Source organism: Erythrolamprus reginae, chromosome Z, assembly GCF_031021105.1.
Source record: "Erythrolamprus reginae isolate rEryReg1 chromosome Z, rEryReg1.hap1, whole genome shotgun sequence".
Taxonomy (NCBI): domain Eukaryota; kingdom Metazoa; phylum Chordata; class Lepidosauria; order Squamata; family Dipsadidae; genus Erythrolamprus; species Erythrolamprus reginae.
This window is the reverse complement of record NC_091963.1, coordinates 7,318,233-7,344,102: the sequence shown is the minus strand read 5'-3', so window position 1 is coordinate 7,344,102 and position 25,870 is coordinate 7,318,233. Positions and strand designations below refer to the sequence as shown.

General features: G+C 41.1%; 1 protein-coding gene across 2 annotated transcripts in view; it reads left to right on the top strand.

The window, feature by feature from the left end:
- The first annotated feature begins 11,885 nt into the window (after positions 1–11,885).
- Positions 11,886–25,870, top strand: part of WDR48 (WD repeat domain 48) — a 39,487-nt gene continuing 25,502 nt past the window's right edge. For both annotated transcript variants that reach the window (XM_070728942.1, XM_070728940.1), the window contains exons 1-4: positions 11,886–11,984; positions 22,706–22,846; positions 23,448–23,526; positions 25,766–25,848. In XM_070728942.1, the coding sequence (XP_070585043.1) occupies positions 11,937–11,984; positions 22,706–22,846; positions 23,448–23,526; positions 25,766–25,848 (351 nt within the window). In that variant the 5' untranslated portion in view covers positions 11,886–11,936. The remainder of the gene's footprint in view (positions 11,985–22,705; positions 22,847–23,447; positions 23,527–25,765; positions 25,849–25,870) is intronic.

Genomic DNA, 25,870 nt, shown 5'->3' with positions numbered 1-25,870 from the left:
AACTCCTTAAAACTCACCTCTGCCGTCAGGCATGGGGGAATTGAGGCATTCCCCCTCCCTCCCCCGGGCCTACATAATTTATGTATGGTGTGACTGTGTGTATGACTGGTTTAATAATGGGGTTTTTAAATGTTTTTTAAATTTATTAGATTTGTTGTGAATTGTTTTATTGTATGCTGTGAGCCGCCCCGAGTCTACGGAGAGGGGCGGCATTCAAATCTAATAAATAAATAAATACTTGATCAATTTGGTTAACTTAAATTAGTTATCTTAAATCTAATGTGAAAGAAAAATAAGATTTTCCCAAGAACACAGTAAAAGACATGATTAAAATAGCCAGGTTTTAGCTGAAGCCATTGTTCAGAGAAAACCAGAAATTCTGCTCATTCACGAGTTAAGTCAAAAATTGGTTTAAATGGACCATGAGACTCAAATATGGTCAGTTCACTATGAGGGCCAAACTAAACACTAGCTTTTCATTTAGACAGGCGTTTGTTGCCCCATTTCACATATTTGGTCACCTCACTACAAAAAAGACATCGAAACTCTGGAGAAGGTGCAAAAAAGAGCAACCAAAATGATTAGGGGACTCGAAACCAAGACTTACGAAGAGAGATTGAGAGAACTGGGCATGGACAGCCTAGAAAAAAGAAGGTCTAGAGGGGACATGATAGCAGTTTACAGATACTTGAGGGGTTGCCACGGTGAGGAGGGGGTCTCTTTATTCCCCAGGGCACCAGAGGGCCAGACGAGGAACAATGGTTGGAAGCTGACCAAGGAGAGATTCAACCTGGAAATAAGGAAGAACTTCCTGACGGTCAGAGCGATCAACCAATGGAACTGCCTGCCAGGGGAGGTGGTGAACTCCCCAACTCTGGACACCTTCAAGAGGAGATTGGACTTCCATTTGGCTGGGGTGCTGTAGGGTTTCCTGCTCAGGCAGGGGGTTGGACTCGATGACCTAACGGTCCCTTTCAACTCTATTAATAAATAAATAAAATAAATAAATAAATAAATAAATAAATAAACATATATCACAGGCAACCAGTTTTGTGTAGAGATGCTGTCCTAGAGACTAGGAGATTGTGAGTTCTAATTCCCCATTAGGCATGAAAGCCAGTTGGGTGACATTGCGTCAATCATCAGATGACTGAATTCTAGTCAGGACTGATAACTCTCGGCCAATCGCTCTCTCAACCCACCTCGCAGGGTTGTTACCCTGGGGAAAATAGGAAGGAATGTTAGACATGTTCATCACCTCTATGTGGAATAAAAATCTGAAAATATCTACATTTAAAGACAATATTTCTCAAATCATCTGTCGCCTTGGTTGGGTTTCACAGAATAATACAATAGCCATGGAGCTGGTAAGTGCCAGGAAGGGCCTCCATCCCACCTGTTAACTAATTTTAATGCCTCATTTTTAACCACTATTGTCTTATTTTAAAATTTTTAGATTCAATTTTTTTGGTTTTGACATTTTATTTTTACAATGCCCAGGTTCTCTCTTTAAGGGAGATGGACAATTTCTAAATGTCTGAGGCAAGTTTTACTTTGAGAAACTTCAGGAACACTTCCATGTGGTTTTTCTGCAATGGGACAGAAATCTTCTAATATTTTTTTAAATAGATGATAGATAGATAGATAGATAGATAGATAGATAGATAGATAGATAGATAGATAGATAGATAGATTGATAGATAGATAGATAGATAGATAGATAGATAGATAGATAGATAGATAGATAGATAGATAGATAGATAGATAGATAGATGATATAGGGTGATACAGACAGCCAAATTTTTACTTCGGTAAAACGTATTGCCTTCCTAGTTTGGTTCATGTAACGAAATGGAGGAGAAAAATATATTTATTAAACCAAGATAAATATCGTGAGCAAGAAGCAAAAGGAGATGGGAAAACAAGGTTGGGAAAATTTCATTTTCCTCAGAAATTCATGTTAAATTCATGGGGGAATTGAGATACTCTTTCCCCCTAGGCCTTTACAATTTTATGCATGGTATGTCTGTATGTATGTTTGGTTTTTATATTAATGGGTTTTTAATCGTTTTTATTATTGGATTATTATTGTACGCTGTCTTATTATTGCTGTTGGCCACCCCGAGTTTCATGCATGGTATGTCTGTATGTATGTTTGGTTTTTATATTAATGGGTTTTTAATCGTTTTTATTATTGGATTATTATTGTACGCTGTCTTATTATTGCTGTTAGCCACCCCGAGTCTCCGGAGAGGGGCGGCATACAAATCCAATAAAAAAATAAAAAAATAAAAGCACTGGTTTAAAATTTTAAAACAGAAAAAGTATTTAATAAAAATATAAACACATATTTTTGTTTGAAATTCAAATCTTAATAGCCATTTTTGATTATCATTTTACATATAATTTTTATTGCTACCGGTCTTCTTATAAGTGTCTATTGAATGAGTACTAATTTCAACAATAAAAGATAGAAATCATAAAGTTTTGGAAAATATATTTTTATAACAAAGTTAATGGGTTCTTTACAAATATAACAATAAAGGTAATTTTTTTTTAAAAAAAATGGAAAAGATGGGACAGATATCTAGTGACCTTTATATAACTAATTTCAATTCTTCAGAATTCAAACAATCATAAAACTCAGATGAGATCAGTGATCTGTCTCTCACAACAGCAAGATAATGCTGAAGAAAATCTATTCTCCTTCTGTCTGTAGCATCAAGGAACAAGACCCAACATATCTGAAAGATTATGATACTGAAGCAAAGAGAAGGAAAACTGGATTTTTCCAAGAACTGTAAATAAACCAGAATATTATGCAAAATATAGACAAAACCAGAGCAAGCAGATACATTACAATATTAATATAAAACTATTCTTGACGAACAAAAGCTATGCTTTTAGGGCTTTATAGATTTCATAATACTGTAAATTCCAATACATATACCAGTAACTGAGACTATAAACAACCAGTAGAATTCCATCAACTGTAAAAACTCTATGCAAAATGCTTAGAGTGCTCTGTGAACAATAACTTTACATGTTAGACTCCACATCAAATACCCCGTATAAGCTTTTAAAAGATTCTTAAAATGTTATAGAAAAATGTTCATATTCAACTCTTTTTTCTTGCTTAAAATACGAAACTACTTCGCTCATTGTTTGACATAATTTCCCAATTCATGATAAGTACATATTTCTCTTTAATAATATCCAGACTCACTTAATCTTATTGAAGATTCTTTTTTCATCCAGTTAATCTTTTCAAGGAAGCGAATACTCTGCTTTATCAGATCAAATAACAGTGATATTCTTTTCTCGCTGTTTCTTGCTCTGGAAAGGCTTGGTTCTGTGGGCTTCTGGTAGAATGGGGATATGAAGAGGGAAAAAAACCCGTGTATTTTAAGGCTGAAAGAAACAAATGAGATTTCAAGAGATATCCCAGGAAATAAATTAATGTGAGGAAATAAATGGAGATGGTGATTATCAACTTTTAAGTAGAAACGAGTTATTTCACCACTGTAGAAGCATTGTGAAGCTAATAACACAAAAAGGTTTTGCTCATCAAAATTAAGGGAAAAGGGCAATTAGACAATATTACTTCTTTCCAGTCTCTTAAATTGAAGCACTGAGCGAGCCAGCAAGTCGATTTCATGTGCTTTATTTTCATGGTGACTCCTTTGATAGTAATTAAACACAGTTTTGTATGTGGTTCTGCCCACTGAAATTTCCTTTCCGAACTTGACTGTAGAAAATACGACTTTAGCAACAGAAGGATTAATGTCTGGAACTCACCACCTGACTCTGTGGTTTCGTTCTCAACCCCCCAAAACTTTATCCCTACGCTATCCATTGTTGACCTCACCTGCCGTGGCTCGTAAGTGCTTGTGGGTCCAGCGCGATTTTGCTTCTGCACTTGTGGAGGTAGCAAAATTGCACACGGGGCCGCAGGCACGCCGGTGTTTCGGCATGCGCGGAAGCAAAAAAAACCTCACCAAAACATGGGCAAACCTGCGGCTCCTTGCACAATTTTGTACCTCCATAAGTGCAGAAGCAAAATCATGCTGGCTCCGCAAGCCGTGGCAGCGAGTGCAATTTTGTGTTCCAGGTCGTAGCCCACCGCTCGGCAGGCATAAGCGCATCAGTGTGCGTTCTGTCCCCTGTCCAATTGTTCCCTTCTATAAGTATCCATCTTATGTATATAAACAATGTTATATCTATGTATATTACAAATACAGGGTGCATTCCAAAAGTAATGCAATTTTTTAAAAAGTAATTTATTGAACAGATTTGCACGAACACTTAAAATTCTTCAAAGTACTGTCCTTGGGCCTCTACACATTTTTTCCAGCAACTCTGCCATGACCGGTACATGCCCTGGGAGGCGTCTTTGGGGACCTCTCACAAGGTCTTCGTCACGGCTGATTGGATCTCTTCTATGGATGAAAAATGGGTTCCTTTCAGGGCTGCCTTAATCCGAGGGACCAAAAGGAAGTCTGCTGGGGCGATGTCAGGACTGGAGTGTTGGTATAACATGGGCATACCTTGGGAAGCCCATGATTGCTCTCGCAGCTGCATTCTGCACGATCTGAAGTTTCTGAACACTTTTCAAAGATAGCCCCAAGTAGAGAGCATTACAGTAGTCGAACCTCGAGGTGATGAGGGCATGAGTGACTGTGAGCAATGCTCGTGATTCACTTATGAGCATAAATCAATTATTTAAGGACTGCTGTAAGTTTGAAAAGGGTATATGTTTGCACAAGTCTATGTACCAAATCTAATCAATAAGCATTGACGCTGATTTGATGGCGTATAAACACTCAATCAGCTCAAAAGTGAGCCAGGTTAGCTAACTGAACAAAAATCAACAAGATGATGGAGGCATTTTAAAGACAGTTATAATTGCATAAGCTTTTATGGATCTTAGACAATTTAGATGCTGAGAATGTGCATTCCTCCTTAGCAATCATGAAGATTGCAGCTACGAGCTCATACTTCATCAGGAATCTTGGAGTTTTTCCCCCCTTTGCATTCATAATTATAAACCCGAGCCGTGAAAACAAGCAGTAAATTCTTCAGACCATGCTTAATTTTGATTTACACCCTAAATTAAAGAGGTTTACTTTCCCTTTTGTTTGTTATATTATATATATATATATATATATAATGCATGGCATATGTGTATGTATGTTTGGTTTTTATAATAATGGGTTTTTAACTGTTTTTAGTATTGGATTATTATTATATGCTGTTTTATTACTGTTGTTAGCCGCCCCGAGTCTGCGGAGAGGGGCGGCATATAAATCCAATAAATAAATAAATATACTGTATATAATAGAACAATAATGTTATTATAGAACAATGTGGAAGCTGTACCATAAAATGCCTAACAGGATATGAACAATTATTCATTTACGGTAATTACACATGAAAGCCTTTGCTGCTCAGAGAATTTCTTGGTCTTTTGAGTGGTTTAAAAAGCAGTGAATAAATGGACCCCTTTCACAATGTTTATAAGTTAGAAATGCATCTATTCTAACACTATTTTATACCCTTTGAGAACAAAGCAGTAGATGTTCTTCTGAATATTTAATTCAAATGTTTCCAATTAACTTAGTGATAACATTCTAGACTAATAGAGTTGATGGGATTTTTATATTCTTTTTATAGGGCAGCCTATTACCTCTTAACACTTCCAGTCATCTTAGTAAGAGTGGGTGTAAACCAGTAGTGGGTTCTAAATCCCATTGCTAACGATTGGTTCGTTCATGTGAGCACATGCGCCTTGTCCTGGTAGGTGGGCAGAGCCTCCGGCCACTAGTTCACAGAACTGGGAGCAACCCACCACTGGTGTCCACTGAGATAATAATGCATGGTTATGTACAGGTACAGATTACTCCTACTGCTACTACTGGTGCGCTGTGTACGCATTTTCAAGTGTCTTGAGTTTAAAGTGTCTTGAGTACACACGCATGTGTCCTGGTGTGTTTTTGCTTCTGCACATGTGCAGGAAGCAAAATCTCATGAGGATACATGCATGCATTTATTATTTTATTTATTTATTGGTTTATTTTGTCCAATACACAATGAGGGTTTTAGTGAGTATATATCTATATACACATAGCAAAATACATGATGAAGGTTATAGAGGAGATACTCATAGTAAAATATATCTAAGAAAGAATAGAAAAGAAGGTGTAGTAATAGAACATATCAATGTAAGAATAGATGAGATATAGGAATAGAAGAAAGGTATAGGAGATATAGGAGAGCAATAGGACTGGGGACGGAAGGCACTCTAGTGCACTTGTACTCGCTCCTTACTGACCTCTTAGGAATCTAGATAGGTCAACCGTGGATAATCTAAGGGTAAAGTGTTGGGGATTTGGGGATGACACTATGGAGTCCGGTAATGAGTTTCACGCTTTGACAACTCGGTTACTGAAGTCGTATTTTTTACAGTCAAGTTTGGAGCGGTTAATATTAAGTTTAAATCTGTTGTGTGCTCTTGTGTTGTTGTGGTTGAAGCAGAAGTAGTCGCGGACAGGCAGGACGTTGCAGCATATGATCTTGTGGGCAATACTTAGATCTTGTTTAAGGCGTCTTTGTTCTAAGCTTTCTGGGCCCAGGATTGTAAGTCTAGTCTCGTAGGGTATTCTAGGCATGTGAGATTTTGGCAAATTTTTTGTATGCACAAAAGCAAAAAATCACCAAAATCTCTCTTACACGCGCATCCCATGAGGTTTTGCTTCCTGCACATGCGCAGAAGCAAAAACGCACCAGTGCCGCATCCTTTATCATTCTGGTAGGAACCCACTACTGGTTATGTATAGAGGTAGTTGGCTGACTGGGACAACACATTGCTGAATTACTCTGAAGTAATCCAGAGAGTCAAATCAACCAACTGTTTAGGTAGTGGTGACCTGAGTTTGACCCTCTGATCTGGGAGACTGGTCTGGGCACAGAGAAAAAGGCAAGCGATAACCTCAGAGTAAATAGGTAACAGAATAAGGGAAGGAACTTTGGAGGTGGTCTAGTCCAACCACCTGTTGAAGCAGGAGACCCTATCCCATGATGGCAAACCTATGGCATGTGTGCCACAGGTGGCACATGGAACTATATCTGAGAGCATGCAAGGTATTGCCCTAGGTCAGCTCCAGCGTTCATGTGGCGCTGGCCAGCTGATTTTTGGCCTTCTGAAGGGGAGGAGAGGTCATTTTCGCCTTCCCCAGGCTTCAGAAAAGCCTCTGGAGCCTGTGGATAGCAAAATATGGACCAAATGGACCAGCGGAAATTCAGAAACTTCTAATTGGGCTGTTTTATTCATTCATTCATTCATTCATTCATTCATTCATTCATTCATTTATTTATTTATTTTGTCCAATACACAATGAGGGTTTTAGTGGGTATATATCTATATACACATAGTAAAATACACGATGAAGGTTATAGAGGAGATACTCATAGTAAAATATATCTATGAAAGAATAGAAAAGAAGATATAGGAATAGAACATATCAATGAAAGAATAGAAGAAGAGATATAGGAATAGAAGAAAGGCATAGGAGATATAGGAGAGCAATAGGACAGGGGACGGAAGGCACTCTAGTGCACTTGTACTCGCCCCTTACTGACCTCTTAGGAGTCTGGAGAGGTCAACCGTGGATAAATCTAAGGGTAAAGTGTTGGGGGTTTGGGGATGACACTATGGAGTCCGGCAATGAGTTCCACGCTTTGACAACTCGGCTACTGAAGTCATATTTTTTACAGTCAAGTTTGGAGCGGTTAATATTAAGTTTAAATCTGTTGTGTGCTCTTGTGTTGTTGTGGTTGAAGCTGAAGTAGTCCCCGACAGGCAGGACGTTGTAGCATATGATCTTGTGGGCAATACTTAGATCTTGTTTGGGCTGTTGGCTGTTTTTCACCATCCACAGGCTCTAGAGATTTTCCTGAAGCCTGGGGAAGGCGAAAACAAACAGCCCCCTCCTCCCTCTGGAAGGCTGAAAATCAGCTGGAATCCGTTTTTTGCCAGCTACAGACTTGGAGGCTTCAATGACTCCTGTATCCATGCACAGGAGGATGAGTGAGGTGTGTGTGCGTATGTTTGGTTGAAATTTGGCTCATGCAAATTTAGGGGCTTGTTGGGCAAATCCTGAGGGCTAATCCTTGCTGCAGGGAATTTCCTTATGAATGTTGTTGTTAGTTGTGAAGTCATGTCCAAGTCATCACGAAGGACAATGGACAATGTTCCTCCAGGCCTTCCTATCCTCTACCATACTCTGGAGTCCATTTAAGCTCACGACAACTGCTTTAGTGACTCCATCCATCCACCTCATTCTCTGTTCCCCCTTTCTTCCTTTGCCTTCAATTTTTCCCAGCATCGGGCTCTTCTCCAGTGAGTCCTTCCTTCTCATTAGGTGGCCAAAGTATTTGAGATTCATTTTCAGGATCTGGCCTTCTAAAGAGCAGTCAGGGTTGATCTCCTCTAGGACTGACCGGTTGGATCGCCTTGCAGTCCAAGGGACTCAAAGGAATCTTCTCAAGCACTAGAGTTCAAACGCCTCAATTCTTTGATGTTCAGCCTTCCTTATCATCCAACTTTCACAACCATACATTGCAACTGGGGGAACCGTAGCCTTGACTATATGCACTTTTGTGGACAAGGCGGTGTTTCTGCTTTTTAGTATGCTGTCTAGATTTGCCATAGCTCTCCTCCCAAGGAGCAAGTGTCTTTTAATTTCTTAGCTGTAGTCCATATCTGCATTGATCTTGGAGCCCAGGAAAATAAAATCTGCCACTACCTCCATTTCTTCCCCATCTATTTGGCAGGAATTGAGAGGGCTGGATGCCATGATCTTTGTTTTCTTAAAGTTTAGTTTTTCAAGCCAACTTTTGCACTCTTCTTCTTCACCCACATCAAGACTCTTTTAGTTCCTTTTCACTTTCTGCATTAGAAGTGAATAGAGCTTATGAATAGCGCTGACTATCTCTTTCTCTCTTAAGTGCTGACATCCACTGAGGCTATTTCGAAAGGTGGTGATTAAGAGCGAGTCTGCTTCCTGCTTCTAAAAGCAACATGTTTCTCCATTTCTTGTCCAGGGAAATATAATATTCTGCCTTTTTAATCGTTCTCAAAATATTTCTTCTAGGAGAGGGGTAGGTGCTAACTTTCTACAATGCCTAAGGCACACCTAGAACTCACTCACTCCTGGTGATTGGCCCAGATTCACTCAAATAATGCACTTGGGGAAAAGGAATTCTCAATCTGAGTATTGTATTGGCAGTTCTGTGTTAGCAAATACTTCAAAAGAAAAGGATTTAGGGGTAGTGATTTCTGACAGTCTCAAAATGGGTGAACAGTGCAGTCAGGCGGTAGGGAAAGCAAGTAGGATGCTTGGCTGCATAGCTAGAGGTATAACAAGCAGGAAGAGGGAGATTATGATCCCGCTATATAGAATGCTGGTGAGACCACATTTGGAATAATACTGTGTTCAGTTCTGGAGACCTTACCTACAAAAAGATATTGACAAAATTGAACGGGTCCAAAGACGGGCTACAAGAATGGTGGAAGGTCTTAAGCATAAAACGTATCAGGAAAGACTTAATGAACTCAATCTGTATAGTCTGGAGGACAGAAGGGAAAGGGGGGACATGATCGAAACATTTAAATATATTAAAGGGTTAAATAAGGTCCAGGAGGGAAGTGTTTTTAATAGGAAAGTGAACACAAGAACAAGGCGACACAATCTGAAGTTAGTTGGGGGAAAGATCAAAAGCAACATGAGAAAATATTATTTTACTGAAAGAGTAGTAGATCCTTGGAACAAACTTCCAGCAGACGTGGTAGATAAATCCACAGTAACTGAATTTAAACATGCCTGGGATAAACATAGATCCATCCTAAGATAAAGTACAGAAAATAGTATAAGGGCAGACTAGATGGACCATGAGGTCTTTTTCTGCCGTCAGACTTCAATGTTTCTATAAATGACTTTATGCCCAAGGCAGAACTTGAACTCCTGCTTTCCATTGGTACTGTAACTGTCAAAACAAACTGGCTCACACTTTGACCAAGTTCTGAATCTCAACCTGAACTGAGAAGGGAACAACTGCCTTGTATTAGGTTGTGTCTGCCAAGCCTCCCTGTCCATAGGTCCCATGTTGTTCCAGAGGACTTTCAAAGTAGATGAAAGTTGGGAGAGTTTGAGGGAAGACAAGCAAATCCAACCAAATTTATCAAGTCTGCAGGTAGTCATCATGTGGTCCCACTGAGAAAGTCCCCTAAGTAGATAAAGCTGTTGCATGTCTGTGAGATGAGCAGATTATAAATCAAATAAATTAAATTAAAGCTAATTAAAACTAATAAAATCTAAGATGCCATCTGGCTGTCAGGGTGTCCAGGGGGAAAGCATTTTGAAATTCCGATATTTCCCTGTAACTTGCGATCTAGTTTAGGCACGGTCGCAGATGATGCCATACCAAACGGCTAAGCTGTGGAGAAATATTGGTAGCTGATGAAGCAAGTTACCCTATGAGACTAGACTTTCAATCATGGGCCTAGAAAGTTTAGAACTAAGACGCCTTAAACAAGATCTAAGTATTGCCCACAAGATCATATGCTGCAACGTCCTGCCTGTCGGCGACTACTTCAGCTTCAACCACAACAACACAAGAGCACACAACAGATTTAAACTTAATATTAACCGCTCCAAACTTGACTGTAAAAAATATGACTTCAGTAACCGAGTTGTCGAAGCGTGGAACTCATTACCGGACTCCATAGTGTCATCCCCAAACCCCCAACACTTTACCCTTAGATTATCCACGGTTGACCTATCCAGATTCCTAAGAGGTCAGTAAGGGGCGAGTACAAGTGCACTAGAGTGCCTTCCGTCCCCTGTCCTATTGCTCTCCTATATCTCCTATACCTTTCTTCTATTCCTATATCTCTTCTTCTATTCTTTCATTGATATGTTCTATTACTATATCTTCTTTTCTATTATTTCTTAGATATATTTTACTATGAGTATCTCCTCTATAACCTTCATCATGTATTTTACTATGTGTATATAGATATATACCCACTAAAACCCTCATTGTGTATTGGACAAAATAAATAAATAAATGCTCATTTTTGCTTGACTCTGCCAGGCAGCGCGATCCATTGTAGTTTTTTACACGATTTTCCCGACTTTTAAACATTTTAATAATTGTCTTTTAAACTTTTTTTTTAGGTTGATTTCTGTTGTAAGCCGCCCAGAGTCCCTTGGGAGTTGGACAGCATATAAATTTAATTAATTCATTAATTAAATAATATAATAAAAATAATAAAGAATAAAAATAATATTTTGACTGAAATTCCGTCCCCTGTCCAATTGTCTCTCCTTTATCTCTTTTATCTTTTCTTCCTTTCATATATCTTCTCTATTTTTATATCTTTTCTTCTATCCTTTTCTTTATACATATTACTACATGTCTATTCTCTTCAATGTGTATTGTGTATTGGACAAAATAAATAAATAAATAGACTGGAAAGGGTAACAAAATTTATTGGATTTCTTTTTAAAAAAACCTCAATCAAAATCACGAAAAGGCTTCCAAAGGGCGGGGAAATCGCCCCGAGACGTCACCGAGCCGAAGGCCCCACCCACAAAGGCGGAGTTTACCGGGGTTCTGAGGGCCTGAAGCAACGCGCCCCCCTCCCGCTTGCAAAGCCGCCTTCAGATCTCTCGAGATGTAACACAATCTCACAATAACCGCCGCTATAGCAACCGCTCAATACACAACGCCCCATTTTCTTACTCTGTCCCGCCTCAAGTGCCTGAGTTAAAAAGATGAAACAGCAGTTCCCGCCTTTAGAGGTGGGACTTCCGAGCGGTGTTTTTTTTTTTAAATCTTCCCTCGGATATTACGAAAGAGTGTCAACATGTAAGATGGCGACTCATCACCGACAGAATACAGCGGGGCGGCGGAAAGTGCAGGTGAAGGAGGCGGAAGGGACGCCCGGCCGGGAAGGGAAGCTGAGGGGAAGGCGAAGGAGGCCCGTCGTGGCCGAGTTAAGCCGCTCGAATGACCGAGCGGCGTGGTGGCTGGGCGGGCAGAGCAAGGGTTGAAGGGCGGGGTGGACAGCCAGCTTTCTCCCTCCTGGGTGGGAGTTCACCTTGTATTACCTCTCGGCCCTGCGGGCGGGGATGATGGGGTTGGTCCTCCCTTACATCTGGCCGGTGTCACGTTGGGGGAAGTTGGGGGAGGGTTGCTCGGAGGCGTAACGTAGGTGTAAGAAGGTGGCGTGTGGGGCCTTTCCCCCCTCCCTCCCGACACATATCTGTCTCTCGACCCAAGCTGTGAAAAATAGCAACAATAACTACAAACCCCAACTACCTCTGAATTGACTGCCCAGAGATCTTTAGAATAGAATAGAATCCTTCATTGGCCAAGTGCAACCCTCTCCCACCACTTCCCCCAACGTAACACCTGCCAGATCTAAGGGAGGACACACAAGGAATTTGTCTTTGGTGCATATGCTCCCAATGTACATAAGGAGAATAAAATACATTCATCAAGAATAAAAATATTGGATAGGATAGAAGAATTGAATTATTAATTGGCCAGGTGTGACTGGACACACAAGAGTGACTGGACTGTCATTGGTACATATGCTCGCTGTACATAAAAATAAAATATACTGCTAAAAAAAATAAAGGGAACACTTAAACAACAGAATATAACTCCAAGTAAATCAAACTTCTGTGAAATCGAACTGTCCACTTAAGAAGCAACAGTGATTAACAATCAATTTCATTTTGTTGTCAGCACATTCAACTTTGTACAGAACAAAGTATTCAATGAGAATATTTCATTCATTCAGATCTAGGATTCGTTATTTGAGTGTTCCCTTTATTTTTTTGAGCAGTATACATTAATCAAGAATAAAAATATTGGATTGGATAGAACAATCGAATTGAATCAAATTCTTTACTGGCCAAGTGTGATTGGGCACACAAGGAATTTGTCTTTGGTACATTTGCTCTCAATGTACATAAGGAGAATAAAATACATTCATCAAGAATAAAAACGGTAGGACAGAATAGAATATTCGAATTGAATTGAATTCTTTATTGGCCAAGTGTGATTGCACACACAAGGAATTTGTCTTTGTTGCATATGCTCTCAGTGTATATATAAAAAAAATACATTTGTCAAGAATCATGAGATACAACATTTAATGATTGTCATAGGAGTCAAATAAGCAATCAGGAAACAATCTATATTAATATAAATCAGAAGAATACAAACAGCAAGTTACAGTCATACAGTTATAAGTGGGAGGAGTTGGGTGATAGGAACAATGAGAAGACTAATTTATTTATTTATTTATTTATTGGATTTGTATGCTGCCCCTCTCCGTAGACTCGGGCGGCTAACAACAATAATAAAAACAGCATGTAAATCCAATACTACAACAGCTAAAAAAACCTTATTTTAAAACCAATCATACCTACAAGCAAATATACCATGCATAAATTGTAAAGGCCTAGGGGGAAAAGAGTATCTCAGTTCAGCCATGCCTGACGGCAGAGGTGGGTTTTAAGGAGCTTACGAAAGGCGAGGAGGGTGGGGGCAACTCTAATCTCCAGGGGGAGTTGGTTCCAGAGGGCCAGGGCCGCCACAGAGAAGGGTCTTCCCCTGGGCCCCGCCAAACGACATTGTTTAGTTGACGGGACCCGGAGAAGGCCAACTCTGTGGGACCTAACTGGTCGCTGGGATTCGTGCAGCAGAAGGTGGTCCCTGAGATAATTTGGTCCGGTGCCATGAAGGGCTTTATAGGTCATAACCAACACTTTGAATTGTGACCGGAAACTGATCGGCAACCAATGCATACTGCAGAGTGTTGGTGTTATATGGGCATTTTTGGGAAAGCCCATGATTGCTCTCGCAGCTGCATTCTGCACGATCTGAAGTTTCCAAACACTTTTCAAAGGTAGCTCCATGTAGAGAGCATTACAGTAGTCGAGCCTAACAGTAATAGTGCAGGTTTAGTAACTAGTTTGACAGTGTTGAGGGAATTATTTGTTTAGCAGAGTGATGACTTTTGGGAAAAAATTGTTCTTGTATACAGTTGTCAGTGTGCAGTGCTCTATAGTGTCATTCTAAGGGTAGAAGTTGAAACAATTTATGTCCCGAATGCGAGGAGTCAGTAAATATTTTCTTACTTTGGAGTTGGCAGCTAAAAAATTCAGAACAGAACAAATTAACAGAGTTGGAAGGGACCTTGTAGGGCATCTAATCCAACCCCCGCTGCCGTAGCATGGGACCCTACACCATTTTTGACAGGTGGCACTCCAGTTTTTTCTTGAAACCTTCCAGTGATGAAGCTTCCACAATTTCTGAAGGCAACTTCTGTTGCATTGGTTGATTGCTCTCGCTGTCAGAGAATTCTTCCTTCGTTTTAGATTAGTTCTCTCCTTGATCATTTTCCATCCATTGCTCCTTGTCTGCCCTTCAGGTACTTTGGAAAATAGATTGACTCCCTCCTTTTCAAATAATAATTTCACAAATCTAATATAATACGAGATTTGAGGTAGGTGAGGAAGAAAATGTATTCACTTAAGGACTGGGGAGGCTCCCCATTTCACCTTGAAGCTCGGTGAAGGACCTGGTGTTCCGGTTTTGGACTGAACCTACCTTACAAAAAGCAAAAAGTGGAATATTGATGAGTCCCCTCATTTGCAATCTGGACTCTTGCAGATTCAATATATTACTTTATGTTTTAACGAATCCACTAAAAAATATCCAAATGATAATCCTATTGAAATCTAAATTCGGAGAAACCACACTTAGCAGCAGCAGCTGTGAGAGAGATCTTTGAGTTTTGGTGGATAACCAACTAAATATGAGCCAGCAATGTGCAGCGACGGCTAAAAAAGCCAATACAATCTTAAGCTGCATCAACAGGGGGATACACTCCAAGACTAAAGAGGTATTAATACCACTCTATAATGCCCTAGTCAGGCCACACCTAGAGTATTGCATTCAATTTTGGTCACGCCACTACAAAAAGGTCATTGGAACTCTAGAGAAAGTACAGAAAAGAACAACTAAAATGATAAAGGGACTGGAAACCAAGACTTACGAAGAGAAGTTGCTGGAACTGGGCGTCGATAATTTAGCAAAAAGGAGTGCCAGAGGGGACCTGATAGCAGTATACAGATATTTGAGGGGTTACCACGTAGAGGAGGGGGTCACAGGGCACCAGAAGTCTAGACCGGGAGCAACGGATGGAAACTGACCAAGGAGAGATTCAACCTGGAAATAAGGAAGAACTTTCTGACGGTGAGAGCAATCAACCAGTGGAACAGCCTGCCAGCAGAGGTTGTGAACACCCCATCACTTGACACATTCAAAAGAAAATTGGACTGCTCTGCTTGGGATGGTGTAGGGTTTCCTGCTTGAGCAGAGGGTTGGACTTGATGGCCTGCAAGGTCCCTTTCAACTCTAATAATAAATAAAATAAATAAATAAAGCTGAATATATTTAACCTGGAATAGGCTTCTGTCTTATCTTGGATCTCGCTTCATTACATCCATTAGTGGCCAACTACATCAACCTTAGTTTTTCACTACTGGAAGCACTATCCTAAGCAATTCCCCATCCTTTTAAGTGATTATGCACTTAAGTGATTATGCACAGTTGTCGGCTATTCCAGTTCTCCATCCTTTTCCTATTCTTTCGAAATCATTTCCAATTGCTTCCCCACCTCTGCCCGCCCCGCGCAGGGTAAAAAACATATAGCATGGCTTTTGCGGTACCAGTGTGCTTTTCATGCCAGTTTTGCCTACACATAGTCCTCAACTTATGATCACCACTCCAAAATTTCTGTTTCTAAGTGAAACATTTCTTAAGTGAGTCTTGACCCATTTTATGACCTTGTTGCCACAGTTGTTAAAGTGTAATCAATGCAATTATTAACAACATGGTTGTTAAATGAATTTGGTTTCTCCACTGACTTTGTCAGAAGATCTCAAAAGGTAATCACTTGACCCTGCAACTGTCATAAATATGAGTTATTTGCCAAGCATCTGGATTTTGATTTCACATGACCATGAAGATGCTGCAGTGGTCATAAGTGTGGAATACAATCATGACTCAAGACTGTTTTCCATGCAATTGAAGATCAATAAATGAACTGTTGTAAGTCGAGGACTATACGTATAACTGTTTCTTGAAAAATGGTAAATTTCAAAAAGTATTGTTGATCTGGATCTTCTAACAGATGCATATTAAAAATCAGCAGATTGGAGGTATATAATAGCAGCCTCACTGGATTCGGGTTCCCACAGGTGTGCATATAATTGTAATTCTTATATTTTTGAAATTTTAAATTTTTGATAATATTTATGAGCCTAGAGCAGTGGTTCTCAACCTTTCTGATGCCGGGACCCCTTAACACAGTTGCTCATGTTATGGTGACCCCCAACCATAAGTCTAGTGTCAATTCTCCTAACAGAGCTTTAAGCTGCTTGGCAGGAAGGTCAGAGGGACACCCCCCCACTATAAATGCCTGATTGGTCGGATTGTAAAAAATATGTTCCAAGGCGCCAGAAAAGAAGCTTTAGTTCCTTACACCATGTGAAATTTGTCTTTTCCCATGGTCTTAGGCAACCCCTGTGAAATGTTTGTTCAACCCCCAAAGAGGTCCCAACCCCCAGGTTGAGAACCATTGGCCTAGAGGATCAGATAAATGAATGCTAATAGAAATATTGCCAAAAATAAGTTTATTAATCAGTGGAATTACTTCACTGGTTAGGGCAGATTAGGCACTCAGGACCACCTTCTGCTGCACTAATCCCAGTGACCGATTAGGTCCCACAGAGTCGGCCTTCTCCAGGTCCCGTTGACGAAACAATGTCGTCTGATGGGACCCAGGGGAAGACTCTTCTCTGTGGCGGCCCTGAACCTCTGGAATCAATTCCCCCCCTCCGGAGATCAGGATTGCCCCCACCCTCCTTGCCTTTCACAAATTCCTTAAAACCCAACTCTGCCGTGAGGCATGGGGAAATTGATTCCCCCAGACCGTTCCGTTTTATGTATGGTTTATCTGGGATGTATGACTGTTTTATATTAAGGGTTTTAACTGTTTTTTAATCATTAGATTTGTACTGTGTTTTGCTGTTTTGAGCCGCTCCGAGTCTCCGGAGAGGGGCGGCATACAAATCTAATAAATAATAATAATAATAACTTTATGATCATTGTGGAAATTTAGTAGTTCCTAATGAAGAATCAGAGAGGTATCAACATGTTTGAGGAAATGGCTAGGTTTGCAGACTTTTTTAAAAATGTAGTTCTCTCCCCAAACATGCTAGAGAAGAAGTCTTCTGAATAAAAACTTGGTCTGAGTAGAAGACAAAATGATTGGAAGTGCTTCTATTTTGTGATGAAAATATATTGCAGGAATAATAACTGGGCTGTTGTGTTTTGCCCTATTTGGGAGTGCTACCAGAGTTTCTAATTTCTTTCGTTCACTACTTAAAACTAGTGCCTTGGACAGAGCGTGTTAGTCCAGTTGTGTTAGTCCAGTTTTTTTACATATCCATTAGCTTCCTGTCACCATGAGGACTCTTTTTGACATGCTAGTTCTTTTAAGTCAGGGATCTCCAACTTGAAGTCCTCCAGTCTTGAAAGTAGCCAAGGTTGGAGACCACTGTTTTAAGTTATTCAAAGGCCTGCGTTTCTGAAGTGTGACAAATTTCAGCGCCAGATTGTTGAAGTGGCAAAGCTAGGCAGAGGATGCCCTGGTTAGTATTTGGGTAGAAGTAGGCATTTGGGAGGAACTTTAGCCTAAAAAGTGAAATGGAAGAAGGTAAGAATTCTTTGATATTGCTGTAGAAGCATATGTCCATTTAAATTTAGGGACCTGACTGACAAACACTTTACTTACTTTGATAGGACAATGCAAGATAAATAAGAATATACAGTAATACCTCGTCTTACGAACTTAATTGGTGCCGGAAGGTGGTTCGTAAGGCGAAAATTTCGTAAGACGAAACATTGTTTCCCATAGGAAACAATGTAAAACGAATTAATGCGTGCAAGAAAAAAACCGCCGCCGCCCGGCTGTCACCTTTTGAAACAGCCGGACGCTTCTCAGCATTCTCCCAATGCCGAACCCGGAAGTTCGGCAAAAGTTCGGGTTCGGGTGGCCGCCGAGAAGCCCCGCCGCCCGGCTGTCACCTTTTGAAACAGCCGGGAAGCTTCTCGGCGTCCTCCCGAACCCGAACGCCAAACCCGAACTTTTGCCGAACTTCCAGGTTCGGCGTTCGGGAGAACGACGAGAAGCCCCCTGGCTGTTTCAAAAGGCGACAGCCGGGCGGCGGGGCTTCTCGGCGGCCTCCCGAACACTGAACCCGGAAGTTTGGCAAAAGTTCAGGTTTGGCGTTCGGGTGGACGCCGAGAAGCCCCTCGGCTGTTTCAAAAGGTGACAGCCGGGCGGTGGGGCTTCTCGGTGGCCACCTGAACCTGAACTTTTGCCGAACTTCCGGGTTCCGCGTTCGGGCGGCGGGTTCGTAAGATGGAAAAAGTTCGGAAGAAGAGGCAAAAAAATTCTGAACCCCGGGTTCGTATCTCTAATTGTTCGTATGGCGAGGGGTTCGTATCATGAGGTACCACTGTATAAGCATTTCACAGTCCTATTTTCTAGGAGTTTCAAGGAAGATTCCCAATGGCTAGATTTTGCAGTGGGGGCAGGATGGGGGAGAAGAGGCAAGAAGAATTTCTTTTCATTTCCAAATTGTACCTCATATGAGAATACATTTAAGGTAGAAATTAATTTTCCTATACCTTAGGTTTTGCAGTAGAGGATAAACTTCTCCAGACTTCTAGGTGTCTTGAGAGAAGTGTCTATCTATTCTTGGAAGCTGCCTTTGAATGATTAAACAAAGACAACTGGACTGTTGGGGGGGGGGGGGGATGTTCAGTTGTTTTTTTAAAAAATATACTTTTGACCTGGCTAACTGGGAATCTCCATGAACATTAAAACAAGGAATTACAGGAATATTTTCTTCCAGAGTTCTTTGTACCTGCTGTAGTTAGTTAATAATACAGTACATATTTACGTAATAATAACAAAATACTCAGATCTGTACAATACATGGTTAGTGAATTTTAAATGAAAGTAATCTAAACTAACATTCTAGTTAGGCCCAGATTTTCTCATCCCCATCAGAAAGGAACACAATTTTCCAATGTATTTGGGCATATTGAATACTGGAAGAAATAGGATTACAGTGATCCCCCGATTATCGCGAGGGTTCCGTTCCAAGACCCCTCGCGATAATCGATTTCTCGCGATGTAGCGGTGCGGAAGTAAAAACACCATCTGCGCATGCGCGCCCCTTTTTCCATGGCCGCGCATGCGCAGATGGTGTTTTTACTTCCGCACCTGGGAAGACCCAGCAGCTGAGGAGCCGCCTGCCTGCCCGCTTGTCCGCCGCTTTTCCGCTTGTCCGCCGCTCTGGGAGTTGAAGACCCAGGGAAGGTTCCTTCGGCCGCCCACCAGCTGATCTGCTCGGCAGTGCAGTAGCAGCGAGGAGCCGAAGATGGGGTTTCCCCGTTGCCCACGCAAAGGGGAAAACCCATCTTCGGCTCCTCGCTGCTACTGCGCTGCCGAGCAGATCAGCTGCTGGGCGGCCGAAGGAACCTTCCCTGGGTGCCGCCCGCCGCTCGAGAGCAAGAGGGGGAGAGATAGAGAAAGAGAGAGAAGGAAAGAAAGAGATGAGAGAGGGAGGAAGAGAGTATGAGAGAGGAAGAAGCAAGATAGAGAAAGAGAGAGAGAAAGAAAGATGAGAAAGGAAGGGAGTGACGTCATCGGGTGGAAAAATCGTGATATAGCGTTTCGCAAAGATCGAGATCGCGAAACTCGGGGGATCACTGTAATGGCTTCTTGCTATATACCATATTCATGGAGTATAAGCTGAGATTTTCAGCACAAAAAATGTGCTGAAAAATCTAACCTCGGCTTATATTTGAGTCACAGACCTTCGCTGACCTGAAAACTCCTGTGCAGCATTTCCCAAAGCTGCGCAGTTCGGAGGTGAAAGGCAGGGAGGAAATAAACCTGATGACTCTGGCAACATGAGGCTTTTTTCTTTGCATGGCTGCTTCTGCTCTTGCAGGAAACACCCCTCAGCTGCCTGATTGGCAGCAGGCTGAACCAATCACAGTTCCTCCTCTACACAGAAAGGAGGCACTGAGAGAGCTGCTTGATTGGCAGCAGGCTGAACCAATCACAGCTCCTCCTCTACAGGAAACACTGGGGGAAAGGGCAGGAGGGTTGAAGAGACTTTCAGAATGAAGGAACAGATCAGAAAGTAAAATGTAAGTTACCCATTTAAATTTGATTAATTTCTAGTAACAGAAGAGGTAATTTTGTAATAAAATGTTGCTTTAAATGGGGATAACTGTATAATTAAACTTTTTCTTCCAACTATACTTATCATACCCAAGAGGATTGTTAATGCTGACTTGTTTAAAAAAATACAAAGGTTAGGATGATATAATAATATGAGTTTTGGCGTTAATCATTTGTTATACCTAATTAATATGAATAGATCTACCTTTTTTTAGAGTATGGTTTCTCCTTATGCAAGATAAATACCATGTAGAAGAAAGATTTTACAATTAATGATTGAGTAACCCCCAATTGTTATTTACTGATCTATTCAGATAGTAATGATTTTAACTTATGAAGTATGTTTTAAATGGAAAATCTGAATATTTATCATATGGAAGTTTGATTTAAGCTAGGGTCTTCAAACCTGGCAAGATTAAGGCTTGTGAACTTCAACTCCCACTCCTGAGGTAGCATGGCGGGTGCAGGAATTCTGGGAGTTGATGATGGACATACAGTTGATGAGGAGGAATCCTTTTTTGAAGGATTTAACTTAGATTTTAGCTTGGTTGCTGATTGAGCTCCTTTTTTTACTTTTTAATTTATTGTTAATACCAGATTGCTTTTGTTTACCCTCTTTTAAATTTACAGAGATAGTTTACTGGTTTTCTTTAAAATAAATATTCTAAAACATTTAATCTACTGATGTCTCAATTAATGTAATTTTATTGGTTTCCATTTTTATAAGTTACCAGCAACCACTGCATTTTCTAACCTCTGCTTATACTCTGGTCAATACGTTTTCCCAGTTTTGTGGCAAAAACTGGTGCCTCGGCTTATACTCAGGTCGGCTTATACTCAAGTATATATGGTAATATATACTGTTATATTCATAATTATATCTACAGAACAAAACAGCTACATCTGTATGATGTCTTAGATTTAGGAAATCAGGTGAAATTGCGAAATATCTTATATTTCTTTTGGTTATTACAGATATTAATGAACTCTGTTGTCATTCTGTAATAAGACCATATTGTCTTACATAAGGGGTCTCTGTCTGTAGATTGGGCATGAGGAATTACATGAAAACCTGTATTAAAAGAGATGAATTTGCAGAAATAGGTTCGGTCCCTACTTAGATACTACATAAGGCTTTGAAGACATGGTTTGCAGTGGTTCTCAACCTTTCTATGCAGTTCCCCATGTTGTGGTGACCCCAATCATAAGTATTACCAATTCTCTCAAAAGAGGTTTAAGCTGATTGGCAGGAGGGTCAGAGGGACACCTCCACTGTAAACACCTGATTGGTGGGTTTGCAAAATAGGCTTTAGTTCCTAATACCATGGGAAATTGGTCTTTTCCCCATAATCTTAGGCGTCCCCTGTGAAATGGTTATTCGACCCCCAAAGGGCTCTGGACCCCCAGGTTGAGAACCGCTGGTTTAGCCAATAGATCTGGAGAGTGTCCATTATGATATTGAGCACAACGCACAACTTGTTTGATTGTTGTCACCAGGTGTATGGACATTATTGGGGGGGGGGGGTTATATCTAGGAACAGATCCTCTATATTGTGGGTTCTATTTCCTTCCAAGATCATAGGACTGTAATGATATAAGAAATTTAGAGAGGAAAAATACATCTGAGCAAGGAAAGCACAAAATCCATCTTGTTAGAAACAGATGAATGTTGAATGATGATTAAAGCAGGGATCCCCAAACTTGACAACTTTTAAGACTTGTGGATTTCAACTTCCGGAAGGCTGGAGAATTCTGGGATTTTAAGTCCACAAGTCTTAAAAGTTGCCAAGTTTGAAGACCTCTGAATTAAAGCATTTACAGATCATGTGTGTTTGATAAAACGCTATGGGCATTTTTGTTTAGAATAAACTCATCATGTCCATAATGCATAACCTGGAAGGTGCATCGTAGTTATTTCTGCTGGCTAATCTAGATTTTTGAAAAATAAATAAACAAGCCCAAATTACAAAACTGCAGTTTCAGTGATTGGGACAATAGGGAACACTTGAAACAATACAGCTTGAGGTGGTCAAATTTCAGTGTTGTCACTTTGTTTCCCTGCTAGATCCTGCTGAGATAATTCAGCATAATCAAAAAGGAATGATTGATTCCCAAATTATCTGGAATGCTCCATTCCTGAATTTGTGAGTTTTTTCATTCCTAATAAGAGACACCAGTTGTTTAGGAATACTTATTTTTTTAAATGAAAAGATTTTTTGAGCATGCTTGAACAGAACAATGTTTCTGCTTTATGATTTCTTAATGCTTCTGTTGGATTTATATCAAATGTTTTAGGTCTCTTTTGTAATTAGAGATGAGGTGGAGAAGTATAATCGCAATGGGGTAAATGCACTACAGCTGGATCCAGCATTGAACAGACTTTTTACAGCAGGTCGAGATTCAATCATCAGGATATGGAGTGTAAACCAACACAAGGTAAACTAAGCACAGAACGTACTTTATATAGATATGTTTTCACTTTTAGGCACATAATCAAATTATCTAGCAAAATAGTTTACATAATTAAAAAATAGGTTTGGAGTTGTATTTGCAAGTATCACGCTTTTCTTATTTTTGTTTACTTTTAGTAGTTTTTTTTAATTTGAGACCTTTTCAGATTTTTCAGATATCTGATCTATAAAAAGAATGGCAAATTTTAATCTGGGATTTGAAATAACCATGATTTAACCATATCACGTAATGCCAACCTAACTTGCGTTGAAAGAAAATCCTAAGATCCTTATTTTGTACTTAGCCAGCCCATTCCCTGAGAGTGGGGCTAAAATGTGTCCGTGGATCATAGGACTGACTTACAGAAAGTATGCCACTTGCCAGGAGGTGTTCTTCAAATAATCACAATTCTGTACCTAAACCCAGGATTAATATGTAGCTGAAATAAATGGATCCTAAAATTGTTGGCAATTGATGCACTGATTGCTAACATAATTATGCCATAGATGAAGCTGCCTCTTGACACAGCCTCAATAGAATTCTTATGACACAGGATTAGAGCTCAAAATATTGTTTTTAATTCCAGCAAGACCCCTATATAGCATCAATGGAACATCACACAGACTGGGTGAATGATATTGTACTTTGCTGCAATGGCAAAACCTGTAAGTAGCTTTTTGAATATCTTATGATGATATTATCTCAGTGTTTGGTATTTGCATAATTTTTCATTCTCTGTTCCTAGGCCCTATTTCAATTTTGTATCAGTCGTTTACAGCAGAGGTCCCCAACCGCCGGTCCGCGGACCAGGACCGGGCCGTTGGGGTTTTTCAGCCGGTCCGCGGCGCCGCTGACAGCTAGCTCCGCGGCCCTGCGCCATATGGCGCAGGAATTTGAAATGAGAAGTGTTGCTGCTCTACAAACATAGGGCAGCAACAGTTCCTTAAGGAAAGGCAGGAAACAAAGGGGCCAATTGCAGGCCCGCTTTCTTCCCTGCCCCTTAAATCCCAGATTTTCTCCTCCCCGCCCCCCGGCAGCCAAACGTTGTTTAGCAGCCGGCGAGTAAGGTAAGAAAATCGTCCGGGAGGGGGGGCTGGGCCTGGCAGTGCAGCTCGCTGCCGGGCCTCTCCTCTAACCGTCCATGGGGTGGGGCACTGGGGTTGGGGGCCACGACCGGTTAGCCGTGGAAAGTTAACAGGCCTAGTGGCGCAGCCGGCGCTAGGCCTCTAAGCGTCCGTGGGGGGGGGCGACCACGGGCTTCCAAAAGGCAAGCGGCCTAGCCTCTTGCTGCCCGTGGAGGGGGGGCGCCGATGCCAAAAGGCAAATGGTGCGCCCCGCCGCTTAGGCTTTTGTTGCTTCTGGAGGGGTGGGCGCCGATGCCGAAAGCCTCAGCGAGGTTTGGCTGCCGGGGGGGCGGGGAGGATTAAATCCTCCCCCCCTCCAGGAGCAGCAAAAGCCTAAGCGGCGGGGTGCGCCCTTTGCATTTCGGCATTGGCGTTCTCCCCTCCAGGAGCAGCAAAAGCCTCAGCGACGGATCGCGTCGTTTGCCTTTCGGCTCCATCGCTGAGGCTTTTGCTGCTCGTGGAGGGGAGAGCGCCAATGCCGAAATGCAAAGGGCGCACCCCGCCGCTTAGGCTTTTGCTGCTCGTGGAGGGGGGGTTGGCGGTGCCGATACCAAATGCTTTCCCTCCGCAGTGGGAGGTGCAGGGCAGGCGCAGGCAGCCCCAGGAGACAAAGAGTGAATGAGAGAAAGGAAAGAGAGAGAAAGGGAGGGAGGGAGAGAAAGAAGGAGTGAGAGATAGAAAGGATAGAGAGAAAGAGGGAATGAGAGAAAGGAAAGAGAGAGAAAGGGAGGGAGAGAAGGAAAGAGTGAGAGATAGAAAGGATAGAAAGAGGGAATGAGAGAAAGGAAAGAGAGAGAAAGGGAGGGAGAGAAGGAAAGAGAGAGAGATAGAAAGGATAGAAAGAGGGAATGAGAGAAAGAGGAAATGAAGGAAATGAACCCCACCCCCATATGACCAAAGGCCGCCTCCCCCCCCAACCGGGCCATGGAAAACTGGTCTAGCTTAAAGCCGGTCCCTGGTGCAAAAAAGGTTGGGGACCTCTGGTTTACAGTATACAGTGTTCCCTCGATTTTCGCGGGTTCGAACTTTGCGGAAAGTCTATACCACGGTTTTTCAAAAATATTAATTAAAAAATACTTTGCAGGTTTTTTCCCTTTACCATGGTTTTTCCCACTTGATGACATCATATGTCATCGCCAAACTTTAGTCTGCCTTTAATAAATATTTTTTTTAAATAAACTTTAATAAATAAACATGGTGAGTAATAATCTGAATGGTTGCTAAGGGAATGGGAAATTGCAATTTAGGGGTTTAAAGTGTTAAGGGAAGGCTTGTGATACTATTCATAGCCAAAAATAGTGTATTTACTTCCGCATCTCTACTTCGCGGAAATTCAACTTTCGCGGGCGGTCTTGGAACGCATCCCCCGCGAAAAGCGAGGGAACACTGTATAGCGATCTTTAATAAATAGTGGAAGCCATTATCAAGTGATGCTAATATACCTGAAAAACAATGCTGCAAACAATTTGAAATAATGATTCCAAGTGGCATAAAGCATCAGAAAATAAAATAGTCGTTGAATTAGGAATTTCTGAAACAATAGAAATGTTTCCCTGATATTGGCAGCATTGAGCAAAAACAAACAGCTGCAGAATTTCTCTACAGATAAGAGTTCCAAAAGCATCCTTCTGTTAATTTACTCCTGCATATGTTTCTGAGCAGTTATCAGTCCTAATGATTCTGTGTTTTAATGGTAAACAGATTTATTTGTTTATTAATTGGATTTGTATGCCGCCCCTTGTTACATCATCAAGACAAACAGTTCATTTTATTTTTATAGTGATTTCGGCTTCGTCAGATACTACTGTTAAAGTATGGAACGCACATAAGGGGTTTTGCATGTCAACCCTAAGAACCCATAAGGTAAAGTACAAAACATGCAATA